Source organism: Labeo rohita, chromosome 8, assembly GCF_022985175.1.
Source record: "Labeo rohita strain BAU-BD-2019 chromosome 8, IGBB_LRoh.1.0, whole genome shotgun sequence".
Taxonomy (NCBI): Eukaryota; Metazoa; Chordata; class Actinopteri; order Cypriniformes; family Cyprinidae; genus Labeo; species Labeo rohita.
Genome location: NC_066876.1, coordinates 26,757,729 through 26,781,034, shown reverse-complemented (window position 1 = coordinate 26,781,034; position 23,306 = coordinate 26,757,729). Strand labels below are relative to the sequence as shown.

The window sequence follows — 23,306 nt, the reverse complement described above, 5'->3', positions numbered from 1 at the left end:
ATGATGTTTTTATTAGCTGTTTGGACTCTTATTCTGACGGCACCCATTTACTGCAGAGCAAGTAAGCAAGTGATGTAGTGCTAATTTTTCTATGTTCTGATGATGAAACAAGTTAATTTACTTATTGGATTGCCTGAGGGTGAATACATTTTCGGCAAATGTTCTTTTTTGGGTGAAATATTTCTTTGAAGGGATGGCTCACACCCTATGACTTGTTATTTCTTAGGAACAGGAACGTTTTTTTTTTTTTTATACAGTAAAAGTTGATAGGGTCCAAAAATACTATGGGTTCCTCTGATTTTAAAGGGATAGTTCACCCAAAAAAGAAAGTTCTGTCAATAATTACAATAAAGACCTTTGTTCATCTTCAGAACACAAGATATTTTTGATGAAATCTGAGAGCTTTCTGACCCTCCATAAACAGCAAGGGAACTATATAGTCAAGGCACAGAAACATAGAAAGGACATTGTTAAAATAGTCCATGTGATGTCAGTGGTTCAACTGTCATTTTATTTTATTTTTGTGCGCAAAGAAAACAAAAATAATGACTTTATTTAACAATTTCTTTTCATACGCTTCACTGTCAGACACCATTCATGACACAAAACTATTTTATTTATTTTTTTAGTAAACTATCCCTTTAAGAACCTGTGTTTGGTCTGAAAATAAATCGGTTATTTGCATCACATCAACAATTAGGTGGAATTTGTTGTATGTGTGTTTTTAAGGCAGTGAAGGATGGTTTACCTTATATTGTCAGCGGAGGTGGATTTCAGTTGAAAGTTGCCTTTCAAACATTTGGATTGTCTATAGCACAGAGCGTTTCTCTGAATGTGACAGTGGATGTACGTATAAGATCACAGCTGCGAAAGCTGTCTTTTTGTTAAGGGAACCTTGTGCAGCCAACAACGGGAGGAACAAATTAGAAATTCAACGGTGTACAGTCACCATGGAGACCACTATTAGGATGACAAGGACACTACATTATGTGGGAGCGGAGATGTCTTGCAGGTTCATGCCTCTTGGTTTGCTTTTAATTAGTTGGGAATAAAATACAAAACTTAAACGGAGAGGTTAGGGTCTGTTGATTTACCTTGGGTTGAGGTACTACTAGAGCTGTCAATTTAATTGTGTTTGTTGTGATCAAACACAGACCCACTGGACAGAAGTAGGAGGAGGGAGAGAGAAAGACAAACAAACACAGAGAGACAATTACCAGTCTAGACATTACGTATTTTAAGTGATTTCTTTTTTGATCAAGTTTATGAAATGGCCTTTGAAACGGAAAGGGAATCGGTTGTTTTTCTTGTATCACCTTGTCTTTGGTAAACAGCAACAAATTGGCAGCATATCTGACTCAGATCTGTTTAGTTGTTTATAATGTCTACAGCTACATCTGAACTCATTTTACTCATAAACAAGTAGTTTCAAACACAGTATGATGAAAATAAAAGACACAAGGAGAGGCAAAATTCCAATTTTCTTTGCTTTTCTCTAAGGCTACGGTCACACTGCGAGCTTTAGTGCTCAATTCTGATTTTTTTTTCTCAGATCCGATTTTTTTGTATAGCTGTTCACATTGTTGTTTTAAATGTGGCCAATATCAGATTTCCAGTGTGAACAGATATTGGCTCTGAACTGGCCTGTATGCGCAAAAGAACTATACAAACAGGGTGTCAAGGTTTTCACAAAAATTATCCACCCAATTGCTTCTCAAAACTAGTCCGAAACTAGCCCAACCATGTTGGGGGGGGGGGGGGGGGTAAAAATCACGTTTGTGGGGTCAAATCAACCCACAAAGTTGAAAAACAACCCGCAGCAACAGTAAAAAAGTGGCCAAATTAAGCGGAAAAACAGTGGACTTGGCAACACAAGCCATCATGTTTTGCTTGTATATAGAGTTGTCACTGTAATACTTATGAGTTCTGACACATCGCACTTCCACTGACTACCTTTCGCAACTGTCTTGATAACTTTGTGTATGTAAAATCTTTCAAGTGACTCTGATGAACGCAGAATCATGGCGAATGTTGATTACAAATTATGTAAAAGTCGCATGAATTTTGATGTGGCTGTTCAGACTGCAGTCGCATTGCAAAACATCTGACCTGTCTCAAATTTAGTACCACATATGGAAGTGGCACAAATCGGAATTGAAAAGATCAAATTTAATGCGATTTGTGCTGTTCACACTGTCATGACAAAAACTCACATTTTTTTTTTGCTCACATGCGACTCAGATCTGTTTTTCTCATGACAGTGTGAACTGCACAAACCACATGGAATCAGATCTTTTCAATTCCGATTTGTGCCTATTTATATATGTGGTACTAAATCCGATACAGGTCAGATGTTTTGCAATGCTACCTTAGTCTGTACAGTCATACTGGAATTCATGCGACTTTTACGTCATTCGTGATCAACATTCGTCGCGATTCTGCGTTCATGGGAGTCACTTGAAAGATTTTACATTCCCAAAGTTATCAAGACAGCTGCGAAAGGTAGTCATTGGAAGTGTGATGTGTCAGAACTCATGAGTATTACAGTGACAACTCTATATACAAGCAAAACATGAGGGTTTGTGTTGCCAAGTCTACTATTTTTCCACTGATTTACCACTAATTTTCAAACTCTGTGGGTTGAAGTGACCCCACTAACTAGTGATTAGAGTTGAGCCGGATACTCGGCTGAAACGAGTATCCGGCACGGATAAAGCACTTTTGCCGAGTACGAGTATCATACGAGTAATACGAGTCAATATCTGTGCTCGGATTGAATAAAAATTCTCATTGGGTAGTTTACTGTGTCTGCGTTCTGTGATAGGCTAGTCACAGGGCCCCTCCCCTACACACATACTAGAGATGCGCGGATGAGCTTAAACGTCACCGGAATCCGCAGCTCCAAATAAATGATCCGCCCGCCACCCACCCGCACCTGTATTTTTCTCTGATTTAGATAACCGCACCCGACCCGCACCCGATCGTTATTTACAATTATTCTAATTCTTAGTTTTGCATGATGATATGATGAATGTGATGAACACTTATAAGCTTAATCACTCGTGCTTTTAAGCCAAATCCACGCTAAAAAGAATAACGTTAACTGATATCTGGACGTGACGTATTGTTTTCGGTATAATGTACTGATTCAAATTAGTAATCAATAATAATTTTTATTTTAATACTCGGCGTGCCTCTCTTGACATGCTCTCGCGTATGAACAGGCAGCAAATGTGGTGCTGGCGCGGACGGCGCGGGCGCATCAGGCGCATCAGGTGCAATGATAAAACATATTTCAAAGGAAGCCGGCGCTAGGGTCCTTACCGTCTTTGCTGGGTGTTTTGAGCGAATATTTGCATTTATTCACATACGATTTAGTTACAAATGGTGGCCTGTCATGATTTTGGCTAATGCAGGACACTACTGAATGATGCGCATCAGAGGGGATTTAGAAGTGGGTGCGCAGAGCCGACTGATAAAGAAATGGGTATACGCGGGTTATACACACCACTGCATATTAACCTACTCGAGTATTTAAAACATATGTTAGAAAATACAGTTAATATTTGCGTCATTATTGATTTTTCTCATCCACCCGCGAACCACCCGCAAATAATCAGAATGCAATTTTTTATTACCCGACCCACCCGACCCGCGGATTGTCCGCAGCGCCCGCGGATATAACCGCCATCCGCGCATCACTAACACATACAGATTTATTGTGTTGCTGTGTCCCGCTCTGCTCACACACACACACACAGAACACTGAGAAGAGAAGAGAACAGCGCGCTCTCTCTCTGTTCTCTCCCTCAGTCACTCAGGTTTGCGGGTTTTTTTCCGTTAACGTTTAGGGTTTCTTCAGCATCACTTTTGTTTTTTACTTTGGTTTGTTTGTAGTACTTACTTTTTAACCAGTAGAGTTTTGGTAAACGTGGGGTTTGTTCAGACGTGGTGCTTGGTAAAAGCGACTCGCGTCTCTGCCTGTCGGAGAATTTATTTTTCTTTTTTAAACCGTCAGCTGGCTCTGACCAGTTTTTTTACTTCACGCACTGAGTGTCTGACACTTTCTTTCTGTATTTCATAAATAAATAAATAAATAAAAAAAAACACACTGCTCAAGGTTAAAAAAAGAAGTTATGTTGAAATGAAAACTCTTGTTCATTACATTTTACTTCATAATTGCAACCGCATGTGTTGTATTCATTGTTGCAAAACTTATTCTGTATATAGTTCGTTTGTTATCATAATCAAAACCACTGATCTGAAGCTCAATGCTGATGCTGTCATGTAAATAGTTTTCTAATCAGCAATAAATATAACAATTTCTGATCAACCCATATCAATTGCATGCTTAAAATAACATACCGGTTAAAGCCCCGCCCATTTCAATACAACATGACCCACTTCCAGGTTAAATCCCACCCACTTCCGGGTTAGGCCCCGCCCACTCCGAGTACAGATACAGATACAGATAATTCATATGGTTAACAGATACAGATACAGATACAGATAATGCTGTACTCGCTCATCCCTACTAGTGATATTTACCCCTGGAATGTGATTGGGCTAGTTTGGGACTAGTTTTGAGAAGCAGATTTTTTTGTAAAAATGTGCCAAGCCTGTTCGTATTTTTTTTATTTTTTGCACATACTGTTCAGTTCAGAACCATGATCTGTTCACCCTGACAATCTGATATGGGGCACATTTCAAACAAAAATGTGAACAGCTATACAAAAAAACAGATCTGAGCAAAAATCAAAATTGAGCACTAAGGCTTAGCTTAAAGCTTAAAGCTTAAAACTTAAAGCCTAGCTTAAAAGGATTGTTCACCCAAATGAAAATTCTGTCATTAATTACTCACCCTCATGTCGTTCCAAATCCGTAAGATCTTTGTTCATCTTCCTAACACAAATTAAGATATTTTTGATGAAATCTGAGAGCTTTCTGACCCTGCATAGACAGCAATGCAAGGCCCAGAAAGGTAGTAAAAACAAAAATAACAACTTTGTTCTAAAATTTATTTTCTTCCGTGTCAGCCTGTGTGCAGGAGAGTACAACAATGCATGCGTGTTGTGCTGCGGACACAAAAGCCAGCGTTTTGACGTAGAACCTGGATGCGTTACGCCTTGTTTAGCTTCATAAAATTAAGGTTGAACCACGTACACACTGCAGCTAAATTCGGTAGTCAGTTCACCTTTTAGTCCTTAATTGCGTTCTGTACACACATAATTCACTAAAATACAGGAGTGACAACTGCATTTGACAACCGTGTTAACTCCCGGAAAATACAGGCAGTAACAACCCCGTTTACAGAAATTCTATGCAGTGTGTTTGGAACCGAACTGAACAACTAGTTAATGACGTATTTAAACCCGCATCAGAAATGTGTCTTCATGTGTATGTAATATGCAAGAAAATAACAGTGAAAGAAGTCTTCATATTAGTACATTTTGACACAGGGCTAGTTGCGCTCACAAGCCCTGTGGTAAAGTGTCATGGTAAAGTGTCAGTGTTGCCAGATCTTCATATATAAAAAACAGCAAACAAGGACAAGCACAAAAAAATTGTAAATATGAGGACATGGCAACACTGCAAGACAGACTCTCAAACAGCCTTCTGAGCATAAACAAAACACAGCACATTTATTAGTGGTAGTTTAATTAAAATTGGCTAACTAAAAGAGTCTTTAGCCATAAAATGGCAGATACCAAACAGCTAAATTCATGCTGTTCACTGCTGCATTTAAATGCCGTTTAAATTATTTATTACTTTCATCATAAATATCTGTAAATTTGTGTTCCAAAGATGAACAAAGGTCTTACGAGTTTACAACAATATGACGGTGAGTAATTAATGACAGAATTTTCCTTTTTTGGGTGAACTATCCCTTTAAGAGGCAACATAATTAATTGCCTACCTCGTTCATAGCTGCCAGGAACGCAGCTATGTGACACTAACTAGGTTTTGGAACACAGCAACAGTTCCTCTGTCAGCACAGTCAAGCCAACTATTGCTCTGGCCACTCCCATGCTTTCCATAAGCCATATTCAACAGAATATAATGAAAACGTGTTGACATCTGATGAAAGCATATGCTACAGTACTTCCTCCCTGCCTCTTTCATTCTACCATTGTCTTTCTTTCTTTCTGACACACTTTCTCTCATTCTGTCACCCTCGCACACACATGCATACACTCTTTTTTCCATCGCCTCCATGGAGCACAACTGTACTTTCACATTCTGTGAGTAATTGGTCATTGAGGATGGACACTGACAGCTCAGTGTGTGTTTGCTGGTTTATTTATAGTAGACCTCAAAATAGGGCACCTGCTTAAGTGTACTACTTCACCTACTCATCTCAACTGATATTGGGTACACTAGCCAGATCTGTAATTGGGGCAAAAATTACAGTGTTTCACACAGGCTCCCTGAAGGCTATTAAAGATCATCAAAGTCATCAAATAGGAATCCATCAAGTGTATTTTACATTCCCACACTCTCTGCTCATCATCCATGCTTCCTAAATCATTAGTGTCTATTCACTTTAAAGGGAGAGAGAGGAGAAATGTCCTTTTATTTATTTTTCTGTGCTGTTTTGCGATAATAACCTCAATCTGGGATGATCTACTGGGTCATTGGACTATTGCAATTCCCATCATTTTTATTAGCCCCATCCATTTTTTCCCTTTTCTCTGCGTGAGATCTCTCATTTTGCAGTTGACTATTATTAGCAGATCCTTTCAGGCCCTTAAACTGTTCTGCTCATTAATTTTAAGCAGATTAAGTGACATCACAGAATGCCTCACTGTCTTCCCTCAAACACACATTGTTGGGTGCGGTTATTCGCTATCGGTTTAGTTTATTATTTAAAATTCTCTGTGCATGTTTTTTTCTGTGGTGGAGATGCTGTAATTCTTAAAATTAGAAGCTCTTTCTATCTTTCTTCTTCTTTTAATGGCCCAATTGGAAAAGGAAGTGGTAATAACCTTTTATTGCTGTTTTTATTGCCTCTTCAACGAATGTAAAATTCAGTTTCATCTGTTACATAGTTTTATTTTGATAGCCCAATATGGGAAAAAAAAGAGAAAGGTAAATTCTCTCCTACGGGTGATTTACAGAAACACTAATCTAGTATGACAAAAAAGGACAATATACATTGTTTTCAAACAATGATGTGCCATTTTTCAGGGGAGTACAAGGTTTAGTTCAGAGCGCTTTAAAGACAAATGCACCCTGCATTACACCTGCGCAAACATCTCTGAACTCTGACAGCCTTGTTCCACTGATCATGTCTTGTCTTCTTTCTTTGTGACAATTTGTGTCGTTACCAGGCCAACAAGTACATTCTCTCGCACAAGCCTGTCAGTAGATCTTGCACACGCGCCGGAAGAGTGAGTTTTAAACACCAATTATCTCTGAGCTCAAAGTCAACTGAACAAGCTGCTCCCAGAATAGAGACGCTTACACTTGGTACAGGTGTCTGTTATGAGTGAAAAACATGTTACAGTGCTTGAAATTGAAATCCTCAAACTCAGTTTTTCTTTATTTGACATGTAAATAAACTTTACACTGAAACATTCTGGATGGGACTTTTATTCGTATTTTATTAAGGGAGAGAGGTTGAAAAATAAATGGGCGTAGTGACGTCAGGAGGCAAGGAACATGTTTTAGGCCTATTTTTATTTATTTCTATGCTTTTTGCAATAGAGGGTTTGCACTTGCATCATGATTTTGTCAGTTACCTGGGAGTGTGCGGCCTTATTAGCGATACTCGGATGTAAACAGCATGAATTGCATGGTTAATGCACTACTAAACATGTTGTTTTGCTAATTTATGCCGTCTAAACCATGAAAAAAATGTGTGGAAGCTGCTAAATAATACAGAGAAGGACTTAGTAAGCAGGAAAGGGCGCAACCCTGGTGAAAAAAACAGCATATGCTGGTAGGTATGTTTTGATGCTGGAATGCTGGTTAGGTAGGTTTTGATACTGGTTTAAGCTGGTCCTTTGCTGGTTTTTGCTGGTCATGTTGCTGGTCAAGGACCAGCATGAACCAACAAAGGACCAGCATAAACCAGCAAAGGACCAGCTTAAACCAGCATCAAAACCTACCTAACCAGGATCCCAGCATCAAAACATACCTACCAGCATATGCTGTTTTTTTCACCAGGGAATATTTTAAAAAACTAAAGTTAATAGGTGGTAAATATACTATGAGCAGTATTAATTAGATATTAGCATAATATTTTACTAACCTTACTGGAAATTATAACAACAAACACAAATGTTGTCAGGATTCTTGCCCTGGAAAGCCTGGTTCAGTTTGGCCAACCACAAACGGCTTTTGTTCCTCAGACAGTTTTTTGCACTCTTCTCCTTGATTTTTTTTTATAACTTTCTGCAGTCTACAGTACTCCAGATGTTTTTCCAGGACCAAACGATTAGTACAGCCCAAAACATGACAATAATTAACCATTTTCCGTAGCAATAACTAGCAAAATATGAGAGTTTAGTTCGGTTCAGTGGCATTGTTTACGTTTAGTCCCACCAATATGGCCGACTGATAACGCATCGTGAAAACACGCTATAGTGAACCAAAGAATAGTTCACTATATTATAGAAATTGTTATTTTTATTTCAAGCTAATTTTCTTTTTTATGTACTTTCTGAGAGAAGGGACTACATGAAAGAAAGTCCTCAACCAAAAGGCTTTTCTATGATATTTCGCACCTGCTGCTGGTTTACGTAGTGACCAGTTTAAACTTTTATTGACAAGTGAATGTAAAAATGAGAGGAAAATGCTTTCACTTTTTTTTTTAATCGCTCGTTGATTGATAAAATTTAAGTTAACATTGACGCTATTGTAACCTAATGTTGAAGAAAACCAAAGTAACCTATTCGAAACGTATTTGCATGTCTATAGAGGTTTTTTGTCTCGCTTTCAGATGAATTTGCGCACTGAGTGTCTGTTGGAGAGGCAGCGCTCAGACACATTGGCGCTGTGGTGAGGGGTGGCCAAACCAACCACATCCGCGCCTCACAGCACACACAGTGAAGATGGAGCTTGTTGAACGCTGTCGTTGACGCCTAAAAAAGATAGAAAAAACATTTAAATTAAGTAAGTGAGGTGGAAGAGTGGCGAAGGAGGTCAAAACAGACCTGGAGATATTCAAAAACGATGGCTTTTTAGTTTTACCACGGTGTACTGAAAATGGGAGCTGATTTCTACTGTTCCTCAGAAAAGAGTTTGCTCTCTTCCTGTTAAAAAGAACATCTTCATGGGATGTACGACTGGATATACGGATTATAAACGGTTTTATTCCCCAATTTACTTTCAGGTAATGTTACTTTTGCTGTTTGTAGGGATGTCTGTTTGGAGTAAGCTACGTGTTGCGCGTTTGGAGGATTTAACGCTCGTTTAATAACTCGTCGTTTGTCATAGCAGGGAAACTCTTGCAGTTTGGATGATTATTTGCAGTTCACTGTGGAGGTAAACGTACTTTTTGCACCTGTTTACAGGGGCTTAGATTTCTCTGTTTCTGCTCCACACAGAATGGCTCGCTTCGGAGACGATGTTCCCGGTCTGCTGGGAGCCGGGGATGGGGGTTCGGAGCGCAGTCGGAACCGAGATGCACCGGCGGTATCCACAGGTGGAGTTTCACCAGCTTTCAAACAGACCAAAGCTCAACGAGCCCGAACCATGGCCCTGTACAACCCCATCCCGGTCCGACAGAACTGCTTCACCGTAAACAGATCGCTCTTTATCTTTGGAGAGGACAACATCGTTAGGAAGTACGCTAAGAAGATCATAGAATGGCCATATCCTTTTGTCTAAACGGTAAAAGGCGCCCTGCCCCCTAAAAACACACGCTCGGTGTTGACAGCACATGCAAATGTGTTGTCAGCACGTATTTACAAAAGCACATGCAACTCCTGTGTTTGTTTCTGCTGATCTAAAATTCAAAATTGTTTACTCATAATCAAACCTATTAGTTAAATTTGTTACAGTACTCTCACAACGTAATTTGAGTTCGCTTGCTTATATGATTTATGTAAAGAAACTTTTTGTTTTAGGGTCCTAAGACTTTAAAGCACTATTAATTAAAACACTATTAATAAAAAATGACTATTATTTAAAAAAACATACAACAGGTGTATTCAAGTATTTTTTGTATGCACTGCATGTATTCTTGAAATGCATTAGAGTTAGAAAGAGTTAGAAATACATATTCAAAATGGATTTCATACAAACAATGACTGAATACAGTTTTGTGGGGCTTAAAGTCAAATAACATATTTTAATATTTTAATAATAATAAAAATGAAGCATTTTTTTGTTGTTGTTTTAAAATATTATTAATAATTCAAAGATACGCTGCCTGCCAGTCATTAAAACTTTTGTATGCCCACATGCTTTCAACACCACTAGCTGGTAGACAATTATATGCTTTTTCAGTACGAATATTACATTTCTAAGAATTTGAAGCAGATTTGTTTTTTAATAATTTTTCTGACTGACCCACTAACAGTGATTTGCATGTGCAAGATCTGATTGTAGTCATTGACCTGGTAATGACACAACAGTAAAAACTAATGTATTTGTTTGTAAATGCATTGATTAAATGCAAACATTTCAGAATACTATTCCCAGTGTTTTACACTACATAATGCATTGAACTGACTTGCTTTCAGGACCATGGACAGAGACCATGAACTTTCCACTATGTTTTCAAACACAGAGAAAAAAAGGCAATTTATCAGAGGCAGGGCTTTATAATTCAGGGCTATGAATAGTATGTTACAGCATTTCAAGTTACAATCTATGAGTAAGTGTCTTCTATTGATGTTGAGGTTTATGTTTTGTTGTGAGCTCTCTTTGTAATTAATACTCTGTCAAGATAGTTCCTAATGATGAAGAGACATATAAACAATTGTTGATGATTTTGTCAGGAGAGGGAGGAGAGATCTACTACATAATCCCCACAGGAGGTGTTTGGACGCATGTCATTGATTACAGACTTCAAAGTGCCACAGTGTGATTAAAAAAAGCCTTCTCTATGATGCAAATGAGATGAGTCAGTGACAGGAGATGATAAGCCCGTCGACCATAGTTGTCACAGGTGCGCACTACTGAAACAATTGTTGGGTTTTCATTTGCCCTTTTTTAATGTCACAGCAGACTGTCCAGACATGACAGTGTGGCTTAGCATTTACTTAAATTAGGCAGAGCTCACTGACTAACTGTATTAGAAAGTTTGGTTTAAAGGATTATTTTTTGAGGTTTAAAGTCATTTTAGGGAAAAGTGTGGATTATGGGGTTTCTATGGGTCTTAAAAAGTCTTAATTAGCCCTTCCACAAATTAAGGCATTGAAAAGGTCTTAAATCAGTGCAAAAAGTCATGACATTAAATGTTGCATACATTGCTAAAAAAAAAGTAATATCCTCCTCCAATATTTTTTGTCTTGTTTTCCAATACAAATGTCTAAATATCCTTAAATTAAGATACATTTACCACTGTAAAAAACAAAAAACACAATTTGTTGAGTCAGCTTAAAATAATTTGTTACCCTGCTGCCTTAAAATTAAGTTCAGTCAACTCAAATAAGTTGAAATGTTAAGTTGTACTAAGTAACAACGTAGATATTTGTGTTTGCTAAACTTAACAGATGGGTAAGTAACCCAGCTACTTTAAAATTTTAGGTTGAATTAACTCAAATATCTAATTTGTCACTTAGTATAATTTAACATTTCAGGTTGAATAAACTTTTTTTGAGTTGACTGAACTTAAAATTTAAAGGCAGCCAGGTAACAAATTATTTTAAATTGACTCAACAAATTGTTTTTTACAGTGTTGAGATGCAAAATGAACATAATAAGATTGTGATGTTTATCTTTAAAACAAGAGCAAATATATCAATGGGGTGTGGAATTTGTTTTTGGCTTAATCATAACTTAATTTTGATCAATTTCACAGATAACAAGTCATTATCTTATGCAGTTTGCTTAATGTAAATGTAAATGTTTACACTGGAAAACAAGAAAAATACTGTGAAGAGTATCACTTTTTTTGCAGTGTAATCAGAAGTTGCAGTAAAAGTCATTCTCATATTCTAGTGATGAACAGGGACAGCAGCATTCATTCCCTTTTGCCAAAAATATCAACACCCATAATGCACCTTTGGACTTTTTGTTGCCACCCATCTCTTGATCCAATTGTTTGTGGGCAGGAATACAAAAATGTGGAAGTTTCAAGTTTTAACAAGAGCTCTGGAGCTGTCAAAAGTTTGTTGGTTGATGTGTTATGCGTCATCCAGCAGGCTTTTGGCAGGTTGAAAATTGGTGAGCTTATCCTTTCAATGGCCAGAAATATAGCTTTATGATTATTTGTTTATTCATGTTTTTAAAAAGCTCTCTTTCAGTGACATTTGATGTTAAATTTGAAACCAAAAAAGCATCTATTTGCGCACACGTCTAAAAACAAATGTCTAAATGCCAAATGAGTATGCATGCTAAAAAGAGAAACTTCTCACTATGCAGGCGAAGGCTGTAAAGTGTGAAGCAATCTGAGCCTTACACAGAGGTGTCATTTCCAAAGAAGAGAGACGTTCGATAACGTGTCAGTGTATGTGTTTCCCTGCTTTCAGCTGACTCCAGTCCTTGCCTTGATGCAAGAATGCTTGAATGTCATTCCTGTTGTTTTGAATGCCGCGAAGGAGGGATGAAATTAAAGCGGCACGTGCTGCGATCATGTAGCAGAAGGTTTGGTGGTTTGTTGATGCCAGTTGTAAGACAGTAACATGCTTAATGTTAAAAACTGTTCAGCAGCCTAATGATGAAAGAAGGAGAGCGATTGAGGCTGGTGATATCATGGAAATGTGCTTGTCTGCGTTGATTGATACGTCTTTGTGCGTTCCCTCTTTCATTTGCGACAGCGTGACTCAGTATGTGTGTGTGTGCGTGCATGGTAAATTCAATTATAGCATCTATCTGGTCTCGGCTCTTTCGCTCTTTCGCGACATAATGCAAGTGTCAGTGTCGGTGATCACTTTAGGCAGATTTTAAGCATATGGTCACACATCTCTCGCTCTTAGACTGAGAGCTTCAGGGCACTGAAGAGATGGAGGCTCTGTTAATGGTTCTGTAATGACTTGGCATTGCCCCAGAATAAATGCAAGAGTCTGTTCCTCAGAGAAAGGAACAAACTACATCCTATGGGAGTGATCCTCAAGTGTATTACGAGAAAGATCAACGGCGTAATTAAATATATGTTGTAGACTCATTATGTTTTGGATTTGGAATCAGTAATAGCCAATGGTAACAAGTTGCCAGTTTTTTTTCTTTTAGGATATTAGAGCTGTTCACACCCATGTGAGAAATTGCTTATATGAGTTATGTTCCAAAACCCAGCAAACTGCCTACGTAGAGAACGTTTTAAAACATCATAAGCGCAGCACTGAGACAAAGACTGTTCTACAAGGTAGGCGTCTTAATTATGCTGCCTCTTAAGGTACCTCGTTTTGATCAAGGTTTCTAAGGTTACCATTACATATATCTTTCACGTACAAGTCAATCCCATAATGCATTGTAAGAAACTCTGTGAGATTCCGAAGTGAGAGAATGTTGATTTAAATACATTTAGCTCAATGCTATCATCATGGTCACATGATGATATGAAACGATAGGTCTTCTGGGCAAAAAGTGTAGTTTTTAAAATATATTAAAACTTATTATTTTATCATAAAAGTTCTTTAAGTTGTGTTTTGGGCCATTGTGCTTTGGCACAGTATCTGTCAAATGAACTAAAACTGAAAGCATAATATGGCTTAATCTCTTCATCAAGTCTGTTTTCACTTTCGTTCAGGTGATCAGCTTGTGATCCGGTGTTTTCCTCGCCTCAGAATGGCTCAGTTAACAGTAAATGCAGTGAACTTGTTTATTGTATGTGCTGTGAGTTTAGTGCGCATTTAGGAACACAACGGCCACCAGTTATGATTTATTTTCGCGGCAGATGATTACAGCATTTCACTAGATTTGTAGTAATATGCATTTTTGTAAGCCTGTTTTCGATGAAGCTGGATTTTTCCATCAAAATAAAAACTCCACTGCCATTTCAATTAAAATAAAAACTTAAAAGTGCAGTATGAATTGCTGACAGCTAGCGGTTTAAATGGGTAACATTACTACAGTCCAAATTCAAAATCAAGTAATAATTCAAGTGTAGGAATTAGGCAAGAAGTATTGTAATTTCCCTACTGTAGTGTAAAACAAAAATAATATACCTATGAAATATTCATTTTCATTTATTTAACAGTGCAGTTGTTTTACGATATATGGCTATTAGCCTACTGTCATAGGAATAACAACATAATATAAAATTGTTGTTATTATTGTAGGGCTGGGCGATAATTCGATAACAATAATTATCGCAAAATAATTTTCCTCGATAAAACGATATGAAGAGTTCGATAAATGTTTCATATAATTTTTATTTGCCAAAAGCGGAAAAAAACAGCGCGACTCATTTTATCTGTTTATCCACTCAGACCAAAGTTCAAACTGCCGTGCTGTGCGAGCTCACTAGAGAAAATGCATTTATCTCGATGCGAAAAACTGAGCGCGTCGCACCGAGAGCCTACATTTGAATTAACGAATTTGAGCGTGCAAAAGACACGATATGTGAACAGCTCCGTCACGTGAGCACTAAACATCGCTGTGAGATCCAGTGTGAAACATTTGAATTCAGCGATGAACACGAATGACTCTGTGATTCAAACTAGTTTAAAGCTGTGTGCAACGACAATCTACACATCTCCATCATTTACCATGGATTTACTGTAGTAACACTCACTGCACCATGGTATTGTGGCAGCAATGTGGGATATTCACATTGAATTTTATTACAGGAGTAATGGTATATAATTACAGTATGTATGTATATGTGATTAAGCTATAGCATGTGTGCATTTATACTTAATGTTTTTAGACTAGTGTTTTTCATACAAATAGGCTACTTATAAAACCATGTAGTTATATTTTTACCATGGTATTGAGGTACCATTATGTGTGGTTTTAACATGAGGTTTAACATGTGTTTATCATGATTTAAAATGTATGCTTGCTACTATGGGTGACCAATGCTTAATTAAAAAAAAAACTGGGTCAGAATAAATTTAACCATGTAAAACTGAGGTTGCTACATTTTTTACAGATGTTACTGATTGATAATGAACAAAAATTTACCTCTGCATCCTCAAGCCACTATCAAATGTGCATTTCTAAGAGACAAAAAAGTGATATTATTATTATTATTATTATTATCATTATCAGACAACCCAAACCTGTTTCTTGATTTGAAACAATATATTTCATTAGAACAAGCAAAAATTAATTTTTCTATTTAGATATTTATTTTGTTAAGGAAAATTAATGGTCTGGTTTCTACAGCTTTCACTTTGGAGCAAAAATCTGGCTTTAAACCATTTTACCATAAATAAAAAAGGGTTGAGTCCCCTTTAAAGTTCAGTTTATTTCATTGACTTTTTTCTGACTTGAGTTTTCTTAGTTAAGAACATGGCTTGGAGCTCTTAATTTTGAATGTTCAAAGTGCATTCAATAGAATAATTTAAATTTAAAATGTACAAAATTTTCTTTTTTTCCCGTCTTTTTTTAAAATATCGCAATAAATATCGTACCATGGACTTCATATTGAGATATTATCGTATTATGAGATTTTGATATCATTACATCCCTAATAAAAATAGTTCAGTATATTTAAAAACGTGTGTTACCCAATGTTTATAATGTATTTATTTTTTATTAATTATCATACAGAAACACACAACATAGCAGAACCCACATCAAACTAGAGTGTAAAAAACATACAATATTGAATTAGTTCACATAAAAAAGTATTATAAACTGAGAGAAGGAAAAAGATAATATATTTTTAATGCTTATTATTAGTATTGTGCCCTTAGTTTAGCAACACACTATATTGAAAATAATCGTGATAGTGATAGAGTAAAGATAGTTCTGTTGAATTAAAATTATTTTATTTGTGTGTGCTGTGTATTTTTATATTTATTAGACTTTGCACTATAAGATTAGAAACATGTTATTCACAAACTCTATTGAGATTGTAAATCAAGTATTTGTGTGGTGTCCAGAGATGTTGCTTTCTGTAGGTGCTCTAAATCACTCACTTATGTTTAGGATGCTGCCTTAGAAGGCAGCTGCATATAGACAGCTCACTAGGTTTTTGGAAAATCTCTTCTGGCATATTTTTAAGCGTTCTTTTTGGTAAGCTTTCTATGGTTCTGAATGCATGACTGGAAATACATGAAATACATGTAATGAAACATGTGTTTTGTAATACAATGCATTGTCCATGAATGTGTGAATGGGATTGCAAAGTTTAAGATTCATACTGTATGTCTAACTCACATGCTGTATGCATTTCTGTTGCAAGCTTCCTAGATGATTTTTGTTGCATCATATTGCACTGTATGACAGCTGTGGCAGACCAGGCAAAGTATTACCTCCTGCCATGTCTCATAATTATAATGCAGCCGAACAATGTAGGGAACAGCTGTTGAATAAGACTTTATAGGTGCATTTCATTGTCAAACAAAGACATTGTGACCTTCCCAAGGGCAAAGTAGCTCCCATGTTAGTCTGTCAAGCCCTTTTTTGAGTGTTTTTCTAGATGCTGATGACATAAGTCAAGATGTCATCAGGATGCTACAGTTTATGTTGTTATGGTTTCCACAAGGTTACATTGAAGCTCTTATTTGGTGTTTGCTTCTCTGGGAAAAAAAAGCTGAATCTCAAAGTGTTAAAAAAACTCATCTTGCTCCAATTTAGATGCATGTCTCCCACACAGTGTTCATTTATATGGGAGAAACAGTCAGCATTTGCATGTGGTAGTATCGGGCACTGCCAAAATTTGCTAATCATGTTTCTTTTTAATAATACTTTCCTTTTTTGGATTAACTAATTTGATACATCATGGGATTTTATCAGAGCAGTAAGTTTTAATTGTAGACTTTTGAAATATATCTGAAGTAAGTGACTTTTCAAAAGGATAAAAGCTTAAGCTTAAGCTTAAGCTCACTTTCAGAACAACAATTCACAAATAATTTACTCACCCCCTTGATGTTCATGTCTTTCTGTCTTCAGCTGTAAAGAAATTATGGTTTTTGAGGAAAGCATTTCAGGATTTGTCTTCATATAATAGACTTGATTGGTGCCCCAATTTTGAACTTCCAAAATGTAGTTTAAATGCAGCTTCAAAAGACTCTAAATGAGGAAGAAGGGTTTTATCTAGTGAAACGATCGGTCATTTTTTCGGAAAATCTGTATACTTTTTAAGCACAAAAGCTCGTGTAGCACAGGCTTGAATCATGCCGAACATAGGCGGAACTACAGACCCAGTGTTTACAAAGCGAACGCGCAAAAGCTAAGAAAGTGCAAGTAAGTCAAACGCTGTTTACAAACAAAAAGGTACAACAATGTTGGACGATTCTGAAGTTGTAGGAGAAAATAAGCTGGGATTTTTCAGTATACTCTACCTTTTTTAGCCGGAGTACACAGACGATGAACTTAGATATGATTCGTAGTAGTGATGGGAAGTTCGGATCATTTTACCGACTCAGACTTTTGAGTCTCGTTCAGCAAAATGAACGAATCTTTTTTTGAGTCATTTAGTTCATTTCGTTCATTTTAGCAAAATATAATTAAAATGTTACGTGTTACTTCCCTAACACATCTACTACATACACAAACGTTGATCACACTACAAACAAGACAAAACTATAATGCTGTAAGAAACAGAAAAGGTTAATTCATTGTTTACGTGGGTCTTTAGTCTATGATTAGCTCACCTCACCTCTTACCTGACAAGTTTTCGGGTTCGAGACGTTCGTTCATCACGTGACAGCCCAATAAGATAAAGGAACGACTCGAAAAACCCGAAGACTCGAAACAGGTGAACTAATTCCAGTACAGAACCTAATAGGATGTTGCACGTACGCAACTGAACGAATCACTCCCCGAGAAGACTCATTCTTCACGAGTCACATTCGTGCATCCCAGAGCCTGTGCTACACAAGCTTTTGTGCTTAAAAAGTATACAGATTTTTATTTTTCGAAAAAAATGACAGATCGTTTCGCTAGATAAGACCCTTCTTCCTCGGCTGGGATCGTTTAGAGCCCTTTGAAGCAGCATTTAAATACATTTTGGAAGTTCAAAATCGGGGCACTAATGAAGTGTATTATATGAAGAAAAACCCTGAAATGCTTTCCTCAAAAACCATAATTTCTTTATGACTGAAGACAGAAAGACATGAACATCTTGGATGACAAGGGGGTGAGTAAATTATTTGTAAATTGTTGTTCTGGAAGTGGACTTCTCCTTTAACATGGATTTGTGTTATATCAATAGTGTTTTTAAATAGATTTTAAATTAATTAATTGATCCTTTTTTCTGCAGTGGACGCATTGGTTACTGACACAACAATCAATGCGTCTTTACCAGGTGACACAGCAAGTTTCCATTAACAAGTGATTTGTCTGTCCACACCGAAAGCAAAGATACCGTAGAAGGTGACATTAACGGTGTACGATTATGAGGAAAGGACCAATGACATAAAATTGGGCAGGGTGCATATCAGGAATTGCTTTTTTAATCTGAATTTTAAAGTTTCAAATTAATTAAATTCAAATTGTATTTGCCTATTGTAAATGAAATCATAATGGATAGCGAATTTGTGAAAAAAGACACACCTTTCCTTATGTGTACACACAAACTTCCACACGCACAGAAGCCTGGGGCATAACCAAAGGTCACACCGGTTTGCAAAACAGCATGTTCACGAGCCCTGTGTGGTGCAGCATCGACAACCTGTGTGTGAGAGCGGTAATTTAGGAAGGCTTTGTTTGAAGTGCCGCTCGACGTGTGATTTGAGCTCAGGCTGATGGAGTGCTGGGAGGAGGGACTGAGATGTGTCTGGAGAGAAATGCAGTCATTTGGTGGATTGGAAAACTTACAGATGGAGTCATTAGGGAAGAACATGTTTGTTACGGGGTGTGTGTAGGCAGTGAATGTCGAGGAGGGGTGGAAGCACGTGCTGTTGCCTCTTAGTGACGCACATGGGAAGGAGATCATCAGGTGATGTCATTATTTGGCATCTCGGCTCCTGAAGTGGACCCAATTGGCCACAGGGTCAGGTGGACAGGTCGGTTGTGGCGGATCGATGGCGTCTGTGAGAAGGACAGCGGCTTAATGAAGCGAGTGGGGCGCTGTGCTGCTCGGCCGGTGGGGAAGCCGCAGCTGTTCGCCCCTCTGATCCCCACTGTGTGGCTGAGGGAGGAAGTACCCCACCGTGCCCATGCTTACTCAATAATTGATCCTGTCAATCGGTCCTAAGCCTTCCTCCAGTGAACAGGAGAGGGAGAAACAGAGGATGTGGTGGGGGGGTGTTAAGGATCTCTTTATTTGCCTTAATCAGGTTTGGAAAACCACCTGACGAATAAGTTTTAAAGGGGACATATAATGAAAATCTGACTTTTTCTGTGTTTAAGTGCTATAATCGGATCTCCGGTGCATGTACCAACCCAGAAAATGTGAAAAAGGACAACCCAGTAACTTTGTTTTCATAAGCCTTTCTCTGCAAGCATATGAAAAAACGAGCCGCTCAAATTTTGCTCCCCCATGACGTAGGATTGTAATATTACCGCCCTTAATCTGCACGTTTTGTTTTCGCAAGCGAAAACGTCATGGCAAAAGTTCAAGCAAAGCATGCTAACTGTTTTGTTGTTGGCTGCACAGACAAGCACAGAACACTATTTAGAGTCCCAGCCTCAGAGGAGACAAGATAATTTTTATTTTTACTGTATATTATGCTGCTGCCACAGATCTAATATTTATTTCCCAGCTGTTACCTTCACAGACATAACTGACAGTTTTTGTAATGCCTGTGTGTTTTTAACATAAACTTGTTTGTATTTGACAGTTTAAGCACAATAAGACATGTAAGAACTTAGTTTTGTGCTCACATGCCATGTGACAGCCGCTTTTTATGTGTGTGCTTCGGATGTATGTGCTCAGAAGACGTATCTCTGAAGTTTAAACTGATATGGCTTTAAAACGCATGATTTCAGCGTGATAGACATGATAATCAAAACCATGTAATCAAAACCATGTCAAAAGCAGATTATCTGAGTTAGGAGCTATAATGGTACAACCCTATAGACCAATTTACTGTTTGCAAACAGTGATGACGTTTTTTTGTGGGCGAAGTCTATCTGGTTGCAGAAAATGACAGTTTTCAAGTGGCAGTCAATGGAAGCCATGGAATAAAAGAATAAAAAATGTAAATTTGAGTTTATATTTCACAATGCTGACTTTATTCTCACACTTCTGAGATTATATGTCACATTTCTGAAAATAAACTCGCCATTCTCTCTTTTGAGTTGACTTTTTCCCCCTTAGAAAAGACAAACTCGCTATTGCTGAGTTAAATCAAGTTATAAAGTACAAATACGAGATATAAATTTGCGTTTGCGAGAAAAAAGTCAGAATATGTGGAATAAAATAGGTTAATGCAAAATGTAATAGCTTTAAGTAGTATTTCATGCTGTAACTGTAGGGCTAATATAATATGTTCCCTATGAGCTGCATATGTGAATATTATGTAGACCTATTGTTTAAATCAAATTTATGATTTAAAAGTAGAGTACTCATAGCAGGTTTCACCCATAGTCTATCTGTTTAAACGTCTGCGTTTAGCTTCAAATGGCAGTTTTGATGACAGTATTCAATAAAAATTATTTGCTTTCCGATTCTGACATCCAAAGGCACAACAATACATTTTATCTCCTATTCCATGGATTTTTCCCGTTTCTCTCCACTTCTTACCAGTGTTTTTCTGCAACCACTATGCGCGCACAGCTGCAAGTGACGTAACAGTGACGCCTACTCGAAATCGGTCTATTCTGGAAAAGGGGGCGGGGAACAACAGCTCATTTGCATTTAAAAAGTCATGCAGGAATACAGTGGGTTTCTGCTTCGACTCAAAATAGGCATTTTCAAAATGATATAATAAATGATCTGTGGGATATTTTGAGCTAAAAATTCAGACATTCTGGGGACACCTGAAACGTATATTACCATAATAAGTCTTCTTTAAAGAAAGTTTCTTGAGTGCCAAATCAGCATATTAAAATTATTTCCGAAGGATTGTGTGACACTGAAGCTCAGAGCAATGGCTGTTGAAGATTCAGTTTTGCCATCACAGAAATAAATTGCATTTTAAAATTAGGGCTGTCAAATTATTAATCGCGATTAATCGCATACAGAATAAGAGTTTGAGTTTGCCTAATATATGTATGTGTACTGTGTGTAATTATTATGTATATATAAATACCCTCAAATTAATGTATATATTTGAGAGAAATATGTTATATACAAAATATATTTATTTATATATCATATAAATTATATGAAAATTAATAATAAAATAATAAATACATATAATTGTAAATATTTCTTAAATACATACATGAATGTGTTTGTATTTATATATACATAATAATTACACAGTACACACACATTTATTAGGCAAACCCAAACTTTTTTGTTGTTTGCTTGTCATAGCTTGTTTGGACAAAAAGCGGTCTTTATTGGTTATGGCTTTATTACGTCAAGTCTAGTTAGAACACAGTGTTAGAGTGATAATTTTATGTCTCTCACTCTGTCTTTCCATGCATTTATTCTGATCTCTCCTAATAACTTCCTCTCTCTGTCGAGCTTTAAGCTTTCATTGAATTGAAATGCAATTCATTCTTTTTGCGCATTGAAAAGCACTGTATCAAATTCCATTGCCACTTACTTGCACTGTTATTTTGAAATATTTTCCAGTAAAATATAGAAAGAGACTGAGAAAGCGGAAGAGAGAGTTTGCTGATAAAGTCACGAAAGGTAATGGTGATACCTGCATGATCCTGTGGCTAGACTATTCAGTATTGCCCAATTTCCTGAACTTATTAAGAGCTGATCTGAAGAAATATTGAGTATTGTGTGTCATGGTGGATACTAGGGATGAGCGAGTACAGCATTATCTGTATCTGTATCTGTATCTGTTAACCATATGAATTATCTGTATCTGTATCTGTACTCGGAGTGGGCGGGGCCTAACCCGGCAGTGGGTGGGATTTAACCTGGAAGTGGGTCATGTTGTATTGAAATGGGCGGGGCTTTAACCGGTATGTTATTTTAAGCATGCAATTGATATGGGTTGATCAGAAATTGTTATATTTATTGCTGATTAGAAAACTATTTACATGACAGCATCAGCATTGAGCTTCAGATCAGTGGTTTTGATTATGATAACAAACGAACTATATACAGAATAAGTTTTGCAACAATGAATACAACACATGCGGTTGCAATTATGAAGTAAAATGTAATGAACAAGAGTTTTCATTTCAACATAACTTTCTTTTTTTAACCTTGAGCAGTGTGTTTTTTTTATTTATTTATTTATTTATGAAATACAGAAAGAAAGTGTCAGACACTCAGTGCGTGAAGTAAAAAAACTGGTCAGAGCCAGCTGACGGTTTAAAAAAGAAAAATAAATTCTCCGACAGGCAGAGACGCGAGTCGCTTTTACCAAGCACCACGTCTGAACAAACCCCACGTTTACCAAAACTCTACTGGTTAAAAAGTAAGTACTACAAACAAACCAAAGTAAAAAACAAAAGTGATGCTGAAGAAACCCTAAACGTTAACGGAAAAAAACCCGCAAACCTGAGTGACTGAGGGAGAGAACAGAGAGAGAGCGCGCTGTTCTCTTCTCTTCTCAGTGTTCTGTGTGTGTGTGTGTGAGCAGAGCGGGACACAGCAACACAATAAATCTGTATGTGTTAGTGATGCGCGGATGGCGGTTATATCCGCGGGCGCTGCGGACAATCCGCGGGTCGGGTGGGTCGGGTAATAAAAAATTGCATTCTGATTATTTGCGGGTGGTTCGCGGGTGGATGAGAAAAATCAATAATGACGCAAATATTAACTGTATTTTCTAACATATGTTTTAAATACTCGAGTAGGTTAATATGCAGTGGTGTGTATAACCCGCGTATACCCATTTCTTTATCAGTCGGCTCTGCGCACCCACTTCTAAATCCCCTCTGATGCGCATCATTCAGTAGTGTCCTGCATTAGCCAAAATCATGACAGGCCACCATTTGTAACTAAATCGTATGTGAATAAATGCAAATATTCGCTCAAAACACCCAGCAAAGACGGT

General features: G+C 37.3%; 1 protein-coding gene across 7 annotated transcripts in view; it reads left to right on the top strand.

Moving 5' to 3' along the window:
• LOC127169379 (voltage-dependent R-type calcium channel subunit alpha-1E) overlaps positions 1 to 23,306 on the top strand; it is a 173,987-nt gene that overhangs the window by 55,531 nt on the left and 95,150 nt on the right. For 6 of the 7 annotated variants that reach the window (XM_051116713.1, XM_051116714.1, XM_051116712.1 and 3 more), the window contains exon 3: positions 9,552 to 9,818. In XM_051116713.1, coding sequence (XP_050972670.1) covers positions 9,552 to 9,818 — 267 coding nt within the window. Of the gene's footprint in view, positions 1 to 9,002; positions 9,338 to 9,551; positions 9,819 to 23,306 lie in introns of those variants that run through there. The other variant, XM_051116715.1, reaches the window with a different exon arrangement.